At 39.6% G+C, this 13,119-nt stretch overlaps 1 protein-coding gene across 1 annotated transcript; it reads left to right on the forward strand.

Moving 5' to 3' along the window:
• The first annotated feature begins 1,197 nt into the window (after positions 1 to 1,197).
• On the forward strand, positions 1,198 to 10,847 carry NRPB1 (RNA polymerase II large subunit). The gene is made up of 14 exons (XM_006828781.4): positions 1,198 to 1,600; positions 1,906 to 2,169; positions 3,297 to 3,605; positions 3,712 to 3,870; positions 4,219 to 4,380; positions 4,463 to 4,683; positions 4,768 to 4,909; positions 5,027 to 5,362; positions 5,503 to 5,789; positions 5,880 to 6,138; positions 6,292 to 9,392; positions 9,507 to 9,578; positions 9,962 to 9,997; positions 10,089 to 10,847. The coding sequence occupies exons 1-14, from the start codon at positions 1,517 to 1,519 to the stop codon at positions 10,189 to 10,191; spliced, it is 5,535 nt and encodes a 1,844-aa protein (XP_006828844.1). The 5' UTR covers positions 1,198 to 1,516; the 3' UTR covers positions 10,192 to 10,847.
• Positions 10,848 to 13,119: the final 2,272 nt, after the last annotated feature.

Below are 13,119 nucleotides of genomic sequence, written 5' to 3' on the forward strand. Positions count from 1 at the left end.
CTCTTCTTCGTCATACATTTTCTTCCATTTCGAACCATACAACTCTTTTTCCTTAGCCATTTTACAGATATGGGATTTGGGGTTCGGTGTTGAAGCTTGGGAGCAAAAGATGGACGGTTGTCATAGATATGGGATTTGGGGTGATTGGTGTTTCGTGATTCAAGTTTAGAGAGAGAAAATAGTTTAGGGCGTTTCTGTTATTCATGAGTTTGTGAGAGACGGCCCATCTGAAAAAATTCAAATTTTTGTGAGAGGAGTGCAAATATGCCTCCCGTTCTTGCTGCTTACTTCGTGCTTGGTCTTCTTGACTTGATTTCTTCAATGAGGGAAGGGATGGGATTAGGGCTTTTGCTTGCTCCTAATGTGCAGAGAGGTGAGGAGAGGGAAAGTGCCGAGAGGGTGTGAGGGAAAGTAAGGAGAGGGAGAGGAGAAGTATGGGAAAGAGTGAAGTGTAGGGTTAGGGCTTCAATGTGCAGAGAGGTGAGGAGACGGAAAAAGGGGCGAGAGATAGAGATCAGGGTTTCAATATCCTTGCAACAACTCTCTCTCTCAAGTTTCGTTTCTCGCTCAACACAAAAACTAGAGAGAAAGAGGGCTTTGTCATAAGAACATAAAGGTGACATAGGAGAGAGAGCAGAGAGGCGAGATAGATCAGAGAGACAATAGGGACGTAGAGTAGAGAGGGTTGAGAGAGAGTGAGGTTGAGAGAGAGGATAAGAGGGGTGGAAGGAGACGAAGGAAAATGCCATAAAAAAAATGCAAATCCAACTTGAATTTTTTTGGATGGTGAATTTTGCATTAATATTATTTTATTTTTTTTTCTCTTCCAATCTAAATTCTAACAAGAGAGGGTTCCAACATAAAAACAACATTTTCTAGTAGTTTTTTAGGTGCACCTATGTAACCTATTTCCCAAGTTGTAACCCCATGTAATCTTTTTCCACTGGGACCAAAAGAAACGAACTTTTTTCATTTCTAATTCACAACTCGTGGTTAAATTTACCCTCGACGATATTATCGTCATATAAAATTGAACAAAAACCGGACACCCAAAATGGAGGGCAGTTTCGCCCTTTAATCCTTTACCTTTAAAGAGAGGGGCATATTAGTCATTTTGGAAGTAGAGCTGAAACTTCGGTTTCATTTGCCCCTGCTGCGTCTATAAATAGAGGCCCAACCCCTCTCTTTTCTTTCCTTGAGTGGCCTGCGTGCCCAGACAGCCTCTCCTCCGCTCTCTCTCTAAAAAGAACCCTAAAACGCCTAGAAGAAAAACATTCAAAAAAACGCAAAACTTTTCTGTAATCTCGCACTACGAGCTTTCACTCTCTCTCTAACTCTTAATTCTTTTCACTTTTTTTCAATCTCTGGTTCCTCTTCTTTGTCGTAAATTAGGGTTTTTCATCAATAAAGGAGCACATCTCTTGAAACCAGTCTACCTTGCTGAACTGTTAGTTTCTCTCTCAAGAATACTTTTTTCCATTCAGAGTTTTGTTTTGTTTTTTTCAAACGTTTCACCATGGATATGCGATTCCCTTATTCACCGGCTGAGGTCGCAAAGGTGAGGGTGGTGCAGTTTGGCATCCTCAGCCCTGAAGAGATCGTAAGCTCTATTACCTATCCCTGTTGAAGTTTCTATGTTCTCTGCAATTCAGGAAATTCTAGTGTCCGTATAGCTGATCATGAAATTTGGTTGAATTTTCTATGATTTATGGAATTTGGTTGAAAGCGCAAGTCTTGTGAACCATCTCCGTCATAGTTTCATAGTTCCCTTTGTTTCTGGAAAATTATAGGTTTCTTTTGGTTTTTATATTGATTTGGGTTTCTTTGGTTCTCTGCAACTGTGAGGATTTGAGGGTTTCTATGATGATTTATGGATTTCTGGTTTTCTTTTTGGGTTTCTTGCAGAGAAATATGTCGGTGGTGGAAATACAGCACAGTGAGACAATGGAGAGGGGGAAGCCAAAGCCCAGCGGTCTAAGTGACCCTAGGCTTGGCACCATTGACCGAAAGATGAAGTGTGATACTTGCACAGCAAACATGGCAGAATGCCCTGGTCACTTTGGGCATCTAGAGCTTGCGAAACCCATGTTTCATATTGGCTTTCTCAAGACTGTTCTTAGCATTATGCGCTGTGTCTGTTTCAATTGCTCTCGTATACTTGCCGATGAGGTACTATGCCTTACATTATTAACTCCATGCTCGCTGGATATGTTGCTTAGCTCTTGAGAATTATTGTTGTGGAGATTCATGAGTCTTAATGTTAATGTTGGGGTTTAAGTTGTTGGTATTCGAGTGACGTTGGTTCGAGTGTATTTGATACTGGGTTTGACCAATCTCTGTGGATTACTGTTATATCAACAATGTAGTGCATTAGTTTTTGGGTGTTGTTTACTGGTATTTTGGGGCAACAATCTCTGTGGAGCTTTTGGAGGTTCATCTTGGATATGTCATTGAAGATTGCAATAAAAGCAAGTTGCTCTTTACACCAATTCAGAGAAGGAAACATGAAGAATTGATAGCTAGCAATCAAAATAAAAGATAGAATTGATCGTAATCAGATTTCCATACTATTCTAGAACTTTTTTTAGGTACACAAGTGAATTGATTGCCCTATTATCTACCCTATGGAAATGGCAGAAAAATGCGTTATTATTCTTAGTAACATTAGCAATTTTCTTAAATGCTGTAGTAATGTATCACGTACGTGAAGCACCTACTTTTTAACATTCAAGGGGTGTTATCTTGGATGAGAAAGCAGAAAACAAAAGGCGTCAGTGTCTATTTAGGTTTCAATGGAATCCATTCATCTCGATGGGATATCCATATACTATAACTAGTCTAACTGAATCTAGTGCCCTTGTTGGGTCTGTGTACCAAGAGATAAGGCCAATTATAACTCTTATATCATAAATCAGATTTCTAAAGTGATTTCGAGTTTACTCAAGTCCAAATAAGGCATTTGTGTCAGTCATTGAAATTCTTCAGCTGATTTCAAAGGAACAATAAACTTTTTTGCACACTTATATGTCTCATTTCTTTGTTCCTTATGAGTCACTTCTTTCACCACCCCCCCAACCCCCCTGCTCCTCCTCCTCCTCCTCTTCATGCATTGTATATTTCTTTTCTCATCATGCCCTTACTTGGCTTTATATTTTTTGTCTTTCAGAAATTGTAATGAGTGTTTCTTGCTTCTATAATCTGTTATAAGATTTTTATCGGTATAACATGGATGATCTCTTTTTTTCTAATTCTATGTGCAAGTTTTCTCATTCAATTGTGAAATCTCCCTGGGTCAGGAGGACCATAGATTCAAACAGGCACTGAAGATAAGAAACCCTAAAACTAGACTCAAGAAGGTTTTGGATTGTTGTAAGAACAAAACAAAATGTGAAGGTGGTGATGACATTGATGAGGACCAAGCTCAAGATTCGGAGGAGGTGGTGAAGAAGAAGAGACATGGAGGTTGTGGTGCACAACAGCCAAAAATAACTATTGAAGGTATGAAAATGGTTGCTGAATACAAGCTTCCACGCAAGAAAAATGATGAACAGGAACAAATGCTTCCTGAGCCAGTTGAGAGGAAGCAGCAGCTTGCTGCAGAAAAAGTAATGCTTCTTCTTCTCTGTCTTGCATATACTTCATCATAATCATTTTTCTTTTTATATGCATGTTCTTTTGATATGTAATTACTAATTTGCTTGCATTGTGCAGGTTCTAAATGTTCTTAAGAGGATAACTGATGAAGACTGCCAATTATTAGGCTTGAATCCCAAATACGCCCGTCCAGATTGGATGATTTTACAAGTTATGCCGATCCCTCCTCCTCCTGTGAGACCTTCTGTAATGATGGATACCTCATCACGGAGTGAGGTGAGCTTCTTGTGTGAACGTTTTAGAAACTACCTTTGCTTGTTTGAAAACAGAACTAGAATAACTTATATTCTTCATATGATGGAACTTTGCCAATTCTTAGGATTCCCGTTACTTGTATTAAAAGTAAGCTATTTTACTGTTTTTCTGGCTCCCTTGGGTTTAATAGCAACTGGAATGGGATATTCATATGGAAAATGATGCGGCTTTTGGTCATTTCAATCGAACTTGTGGCGACTTCTATTGGTTTATTGTTGAATTTCTTATGTTTTACATTGCTCAAGCTTCTTTGTTTCATATTTTGACTGAATTTGTTTGAAGTTACTGAAGTTTGGTTCCTTTTCTCAGGATGATCTTACTCATCAGCTAGCTATGGTCATTAGACACAATGAGAATCTTAAACGGCAGGAAAAAAATGGAGCCCCAGCGCATATTATCTCTGAATTTGCTCAGCTATTGCAGTTCCACGTTGCTACATACTTTGACAATGAGCTCCCTGGGCAGCCCAGGGTAGGCATGTCATGCGATCATTCTGTTTTTTATGGAAATTAACATTTGTATAGCCTCAGACTTTTTCTGTTGTGCCCTTCAGGCCACACAGCGATCTGGGCGTCCCATCAAATCTATATGCAGCAGGTTGAAGGCCAAAGAAGGGCGTATCAGGGGTAATTTGATGGGAAAGCGTGTTGATTTTTCAGCGCGGACAGTCATAACGCCTGATCCAACAATTAACATTGACGAACTTGGAGTGCCTTGGAGTATTGCGCTCAACTTAACATATCCAGAAACAGTCACCCCATATAACATAGAGAGGTACTGGATATCTTTGCTGCTCTCTGTTTTATTTTCATTTATATGATTGCTTGAGCTCCAGTTAGTAACTAGCTTATCGTACAGATTGAAAGAGCTTGTAGAATATGGGCCTCATCCCCCTCCTGGCAAAACTGGTGCCAAGTACATTATAAGGGAAGATGGCCAGAGGCTGGATCTCCGTTACTTGAAAAAGAGCGGTGATCACCATCTTGAGTTGGGATACAAGGTGTTTTCTTTTTAGCTCTCTTTTTTTCTTTTAAAATCATGGTCCTTTTTTAGCTGTTTTTTTTTTTTTTGCTATTTCTATTTATAAGTTGTGCTTATATAACTACGCATTTGGCAGGTGGAGAGGCACTTGAACGATGGAGATTTTGTGCTCTTTAACAGGCAACCCAGCTTGCACAAAATGTCCATTATGGGTCATAGAATCAAAATCATGCCATACTCGACTTTTCGCTTGAACCTGTCTGTGACTTCACCATATAATGCTGATTTCGATGGAGATGAAATGAATATGCATGTCCCTCAGTCATTTGAAACGAGAGCAGAAGTGCTTGAGTTGATGATGGTTCCAAAATGCATAGTCTCCCCTCAATCTAATCGGCCAGTGATGGGCATTGTCCAAGATACACTCTTGGGATGTAGGAAGATCACCAAAAGGGATACCTTTATCGAAAAGGTAACAAAATCATAAATTCTCTCTCTTTATTGTGTTTATGTGCCTCAACGGGCTGTAGTAGTCTTATAATTTGTAGGTATATTTTGGGTTACTATAATTAAGGCCAGATATGACAAAAAAAATTTTCTGTTTCCTGGCAGGATGTCTTCATGAACATTCTAATGTGGTGGGAGGATTTTGATGGGAAAATACCTGCTCCAGCTATTTTGAAGCCAAGACCTCTTTGGACTGGGAAGCAAGTATTCAATCTTATCATTCCCAAACAGATTAATCTGATAAGGTACTCAGCATGGCACTCAGAATCAGAATCGGGCTTTATAACTCCTGGGGATACCTGTGTTCGAATAGAAAGAGGGGAGCTTCTTTCTGGAACTCTTTGCAAGAAGACTCTTGGGACATCATCTGGAAGTCTTATTCATGTTATCTGGTAGGCCTGGTTTCATAATTTACTTATGAACTGTAATTTAACACACAGACCTTTTCACAAGTGTTACTAAACTTTTGCCTTACGATTCAGGGAAGAGGTTGGACCAGATGCAGCCCGTAAGTTTTTGGGGCATACACAGTGGCTTGTTAACTACTGGCTTTTGCAGCAAGCGTTCAGTATTGGTATAGGGGATACAATTGCCGATGCTGCAACCATGGAGAAAATCAATGAAACCATTTCCAAAGCTAAGAATGAAGTCAAAGAACTCATCAAAGCTGCACAAGAGAAACAGTTGGAGGCTGAACCTGGGCGAACTATGATGGAGTCATTCGAGAACAGAGTCAACCAGGTAAATTGAATATCTTCATGTTGGAAAAGTTAGCTTTCTGTATGGATATCCAAAATCTCAAAGCTTCTAGTTGCCCAAAAACAAGAAGAAGAATTATACCTACTGCATCAAAGAAAAGAAGAAAAACTTAACTTGCTTTCTCGATTTTTGCAGGTGTTAAATAAGGCTCGTGATGATGCTGGTAGCAGTGCCCAGAAGAGTTTATCTGAGAGTAACAACCTGAAAGCTATGGTCACAGCAGGTTCGAAAGGAAGTTTCATCAACATTTCACAGATGACTGCTTGTGTGGGGCAGCAAAATGTCGAGGGAAAGCGGATCCCGTTTGGATTCAATGACCGCACACTACCCCATTTTACAAAAGATGATTATGGTCCTGAAAGTCGTGGCTTTGTGGAGAATTCATACCTTCGTGGTCTTACCCCCCAAGAGTTCTTTTTCCATGCCATGGGTGGTAGAGAAGGTCTAATAGACACTGCTGTGAAAACTTCTGAGACTGGGTATATACAGAGGCGGCTTGTAAAGGCTATGGAGGATATTATGGTTAAATATGATGGAACTGTGAGGAACTCCTTGGGAGATGTCATCCAATTTCTTTATGGGGAGGATGGTATGGATGCTGTTTGGATTGAGTCTCAGAAGCTTGATTCATTGAAAATGAAGAGAGCTGAGTTTGAAAATGTCTATAAGTATGAGATTGACCAAGAGAACTGGAGCCCAAGCTATATGTTGCCTGAGCATGTTGAAGATTTGAAAACCATCCGGGAGTTCCAAAATGTGTTTGATGCTGAAGTCCAGAAGCTAGAAGCTGACAGGCACCAGTTGGGCACTGAGATCACCACTACTGGTGATAACTCTTGGCCCATGCCTGTGAATCTCAAGAGGCTGATTTGGAATGCTCAGAAAATGTTTAAGGTTGATTTAAGAAGACCTTCTGATATGCACCCAATGGAGATTGTGGAAGCAGTTGATAAGCTTCAGGAAAGACTTAAAGTTGTTCCAGGTGATGACCTGATGAGTATAGAGGCTCAAAAGAATGCTACACTCTTTTTCAACATACTCCTTCGTAGTACTTTTGCTAGCAAGCGTGTATTGAAAGAATATAGGCTCACTCGTGAAGCTTTTGATTGGGTTATTGGTGAGATAGAGTCTAGATTCTTGCAGTCTCTGGTGGCACCAGGTGAGATGATTGGTTGTGTCGCCGCTCAGTCCATTGGTGAACCTGCTACGCAGATGACCCTGAACACCTTCCACTATGCTGGTGTGAGTGCAAAGAATGTCACACTTGGTGTTCCGAGGTTGAGGGAAATCATAAATGTCGCTAAGAAAATTAAAACTCCATCATTATCAGTTTACCTAAAGCATGAAGTCAACAAAACCAAGGAGAAAGCCAAGAACGTTCAGTGTGCTTTAGAATACACCACGCTTCGCAGTGTGACTGAGGCAACAGAAGTTTGGTATGATCCTGACCCCATGAGCACTATTATTGAAGAGGATGTTGATTTCGTGAGGTCTTACTATGAAATGCCTGATGAAGAGGTCGCCCCAGAGAAAATCTCGCCTTGGTTGCTCCGTATAGAATTGAACCGAGAAATGATGGTGGATAAGAAATTGAGCATGGCAGACATTGCAGAGAAGATTAATCTCGAATTTGATGATGATTTAACCTGTATCTTCAATGATGACAATGCTGAAAAGCTCATTCTACGAATCCGCATCATGAATGATGAGGCCCCAAAAGGGGAGCTCCAAGATGAGTCCTCTGAGGATGATGTCTTCCTCAAGAAGATTGAGAGCAACATGCTCACTGAAATGGCACTCCGTGGCATACCTGACATTAACAAGGTGTTCATCAAGTCCGGTAAAATCAACAAATTTGATGAAAATGAAGGGTTTAAGCCTGAGATAGAGTGGATGCTTGACACTGAAGGGGTCAATCTCTTGGCTGTTATGTGCAATGAGGAAGTTGATGCCACAAGGACCACAAGTAACCACTTGATCGAAGTGATTCAAGTTCTTGGAATTGAGGCAGTGAGGAGAGCTCTATTGGATGAGCTTCGGGTTGTGATATCATTTGATGGGTCTTATGTGAACTATAGGCATCTTGCCATTCTTTGTGACACCATGACATATCGTGGCCATTTGATGGCCATAACCCGTCATGGCATTAACCGAAATGATACAGGCCCCATGATGAGATGCTCATTTGAAGAGACTGTGGATATCCTTTTGGATGCTGCAGTATATGCAGAGGCTGACCATTTGAGGGGTGTGACTGAAAATATCATGCTTGGGCAGCTTGCTCCCATTGGAACTGGAGATTGCGCGTTGTATCTGAACGATCAGATGCTTCAACAAGCCATTGAACTCCAGCTTCCTAGCTACATGGAAGGCATGGATTTTGGCATGACGCCATCTCGCTCACCCATGACAGGGACCCCATATCATGAAGGCATGATGTCACCTTATCTTCTCAGTCCAAACATGCGATCCTCACCAATAACTGATGCCCAATTCTCTCCTTATGTGGGTGGTATGGCATTCTCACCATCATCATCACCAGGATATAGCCCTTCATCACCAGGCTACAGTCCATCATCTCCAGGATATAGTCCCACATCTCCTGGCTATAGCCCCACATCTCCAGGGTATAGCCCCACATCCCCCGGTTACAGCCCAACCTCGCCTACGTATAGCCCTAGCTCTCCTGGCTATAGCCCAACTTCTCCTGCTTATTCTCCCACAAGCCCATCTTATTCTCCCACTTCACCGAGTTATAGCCCCACGTCACCAAGCTATAGCCCCACATCCCCTAGCTATAGCCCCACCTCACCGAGCTATAGTCCTACATCTCCGGCCTATAGTCCTACGTCTCCGGTTTATAGCCCTACCTCTCCAGCCTATAGCCCTACCTCGCCAGCCTACAGCCCAACTTCGCCTGCTTATAGCCCAACCTCGCCTTCTTATAGCCCAACTTCACCTTCCTATAGCCCTACATCACCTTCCTATAGCCCAACCTCACCTTCCTATAGCCCAACCTCACCTTCATATAGTCCCACTTCACCTGCTTATAGCCCCACTTCTCCTGGTTATAGCCCTACATCGCCAAGCTATAGTCCGACCTCCCGAAGCTATAGCCCAACTTCTCCGAGTTACAATCCCCCTTCGGCGAAGTATAGTCCCTCTCTTGTTTATTCTCCAAGCAGTCCAAGAATGTCTCCTTCCAGTCCTTACAGCCAAACATCTCCAAACTACAGGTAAACACAAATAACCCACGGGTATTCTCATGATTTTGGTTTCTTTCAAATTCCCTTATTTGTTTCATGAAATGATGTCTTAGGTGTTACTAACTATTGTTTTCCCTGTTGTAGCCCAACTTCACCCTCATATTCACCAACATCTCCATCATACTCCCCGCCAAGTCCATCATATAGCCCTAGCAGGTAATGGGCTCTATACTGCATAAGATTTCTTTATTCTGTCATGTTGAGATAGTTTCTTCTTGTAGTAGGCAAGTGCATCTTTGCCCGTAATTGTTGCATGTCAATTAGAGTATATATTTTGATATTTATTCATAGTTGTTTGACGTGTATCATTTTTCTGGTATTGGAAGGTTTTTATTAAAAAAAAGGAAAACTGTGGGATTGGTTGTGACCAAATTCAAGTGAGATAAATCATGAGATCTGCCTAATTACAAACAGGCAAAAGGAGAGAAAACACTAACCTCCCAACTCTCCACTTGAAAAGGATAAAACTTAGCATTTAACTGAGGCCGATGTTTGTTACTTAGTTATTTACTGATCTATATGGTTATATTTCAATGCAGCCCTCCTGAGTACAGCCCAAGTTCTCCAAATTACAGGTGCCATTAATCAATCCCTTTCTGAGCAGTAAGCACTACTTATCTGTTTTATTTATAATTTGCTTATTAACTTGGTCTTTTTGGGTTTCAGTCCAAGTCAGGGTTACTCGCCAACGTCCCCTGGTTACTCTCCATCATCCACGAGCCAATACACGCCTCAGTTCAGCAACCAGGATGATGGGAGCACTAGATAATGCCTATGGGGGAGGAAACCTTGTTTCCAGCTTCGTTGCTACTGATCTGGTGAAGAGACTGTGCAAGGGGAAGAAGAAGCTCGTTTAGGACTATGTCTTGACAAATATACAACAATTTGTATGGATTACCTTGTTCGATGCTGTATTTTATTGAGACAGATGGAGAGAGCTTGATATGTTTTTCCCTAGAGACTCTGCTCAGTGCCACTGTAATTTTGTGAAGGCCTGACATTCTCTGAAGCAAAAGCGAGGAAGTTGTAGTTGGTGATACGCTAGAGCGCCTCTTTTAGGCTATATTTTTTGTGGTTGTATTCTTTGAAGTTGACATTTTTAGAGGCGTGATACTTCATTTCAGATCAGTTATTCAGACCGAATGGGATCGGCAATCTAGTGCTTTGATACGGATCTATAGGGTGGATCAACTCGGATAGGATTTTCAAAGTTGCAAGACCTCTTTTTCTAGGAACTTTTCTCTCTTCAACCAGTGGGGGAGAATATTGTCTAATATTTGACCAGAAAGCCCTGAAATGGTTACTCTGTCATCACTGTTTTTCTCAATTCTCGGAATTGAAGCTTCTCAAGGTTGTAGATTTGTTTGAGGCTTTTGTGTACTTGGTTCGAATATAATTGGAGAAACGGCTTCAAGTCTTTGGAAACATTTCCAATGGTTTCAGCCAGCGTTTTAAAAAACGTCGAGTCGAATCGGATTCGCCCGGTTCGACTCGGAATTCGCAAAAAGGGACCGGATCGGTTGAAAAATCGGAAATCGTCCGGTTCTAGAGGGAACCGGACGATTCGGTACAGTGATTCGCCGATTCACTGTACGGAATCGGCGAGTCCGAACAGTGAATCGGGCGAGTCCGTACGGATTTATTTATTTTTTTTTTTTTTTGTTGTAATCCATGATAGATTTTTTTGTAATACTTGATCGATTTTTTTGTAATCCATGATCGAATTGTTTTTGTTTTTTTGTAATCCACGATCGAATTTTTTGGTTTTTTGTAACCCATAATAGAATTTTTTGTAATCCATGATCGAAATGTTTGTTTTCTTTTTTTGTAATCCATGATCGCTTTTTTTCTTCTTTTTTTTTTTTTTTGTAACCCATGATAGAATTTTTTGTAATCCATGATCGAATGTTTTGTAATACATGATCGAAATGTTTGTTTTTTTTTTGTAATCCATGATCGAAATGTTTGTTTTTTTTTTTGTAATCCATGATTGAATTTTTTGTTTTTTGTTTTTTTTGTAACCCATGATAGAGTTTTTTGTAATCCATGATTGAATTTTTTGTAATCCATGATCGAACTGTTTTCTTCTTTTTTTGAAATCCACGATTGAATTTTTTGTTTTTTTTTGTTTTTTTTTTTTTGTAATCCATGATCGAATTTTATGTAATCCATGATCGAATTTTATGTAATCCATGATCAAATTTTATGTAATCCATGATTGATTTTTTTGAAAATTTGTTATTTTTTTTTTTTAATCCATATTATTCAAAGAGAAAATGAGAGAGATGATGATTCTGAGGCCACCCTATCCCAGCCATATTATTCACATATCGAGTCCCAACAGCAACAGTGTAGGGATGAGCACGAAATACTGTAAATTAAATGCTGAATGGCGGTTCATGCAGGGAAATAATATATCAATATTCGCATATTCATTCAAAAACATGAAAATTCTTAATGGAGTACCCTCATTTTTTATTGAATTCCTAAAAAACAATATTTATAATGAATTTTAATAATTTTTTCGAATTTTTTTTAAGCTTTATTCGGACCGATTCACCTGATTTCCGATCCGGATAGTCGATTCGCCGATCCGGATCGATTTTTTGGAAGCTCGATCCTGGTCACCGATCCGTTTTTTAAACCATTGGTTTCAGCCGATCAAAAGTAGCTTGATGATGATTAGGATTTTCGAAAGTGACTTTTAATGATATTGGAGAAAAATCTCTCTCTACAGGGCCTTGTTGCTCTAAGGTTTCATGAGAAATTCGAGAAATTTGCAATTTGAGGTGAAATTTCTGGTTTTATGCGATGAGAGAGAAACAATGATTCGACCCTGCAGGGGTTCCAAAAATTTCATGAACAATGAAAAACACGATAATAATTGATTCTCTGATAATCGAGTCAAATTTTTGCTCAGAATCGCCCGATTCCAAACAATGAAATAGATGAGCCTAAAAAACAGTGAAATACAGTGTTTAAAAAAACGTCGAGTCGAACAGGATTCGCCCGGTTCGATTCGGGAATCGTCATGGACGGATCGAATCGGCGAAAAAAACGGGAATCGTTCGGTTCTAGAGAGAACTGGACGATTCTACTTGATCGATTTTTTTGTAATCCATGATCGAATTGTTTTTTTTTTTTTTTAATAATCCATGATCGAATTTTTTGTTTTTGTAACCCATGATATAATTTTTTGTAATCCATGATCGAATTTTTGTTTTTTGTTTTTTTTTTGTAACCCATGATAGAATTTTTGTAATCCATGATCGAATGTTTTGTAATCCATGATCGAAATGTTTGTTTTTTTTTGTAATCCATAATCGAATATTTTGTTTTTTGTTTTTTTTTGGAACCCATGATAGAGTTTTTTGTAATCCATGATTGAATTTTTTGTAATCCATGATCGAATTGTTTTTTTCTTTTTTTGTAATCCACGATCAAATTTTTTGTTTTTTTCTGTTTGTTTTTTTTTGTAATCCATGATCGAATTTTATGTAATCCATGATCGAATTTTATGTAATCCATGATCGAATTTTTTGTAATCCATGATAGAATTTTTTGTAATCCATGATCGAATTTTTTGTTATCCAAGATCGAAACGTTTGTTTTTTTTTCTTGTAATCCATGATCGAATTTTTTGTTTTTTTTTTTTTTTTTGTAACCCATGATAGAATTTTTTGTAATCCATGATTGA

Source organism: Amborella trichopoda, chromosome 9 (genome assembly GCF_054954075.1).
Source record: "Amborella trichopoda isolate Santa Cruz 75 chromosome 9, AtrichopodaSantaCruz75HAP2 v2.0, whole genome shotgun sequence".
Lineage (NCBI taxonomy): Eukaryota > Viridiplantae > Streptophyta > Magnoliopsida > Amborellales > Amborellaceae > Amborella > Amborella trichopoda.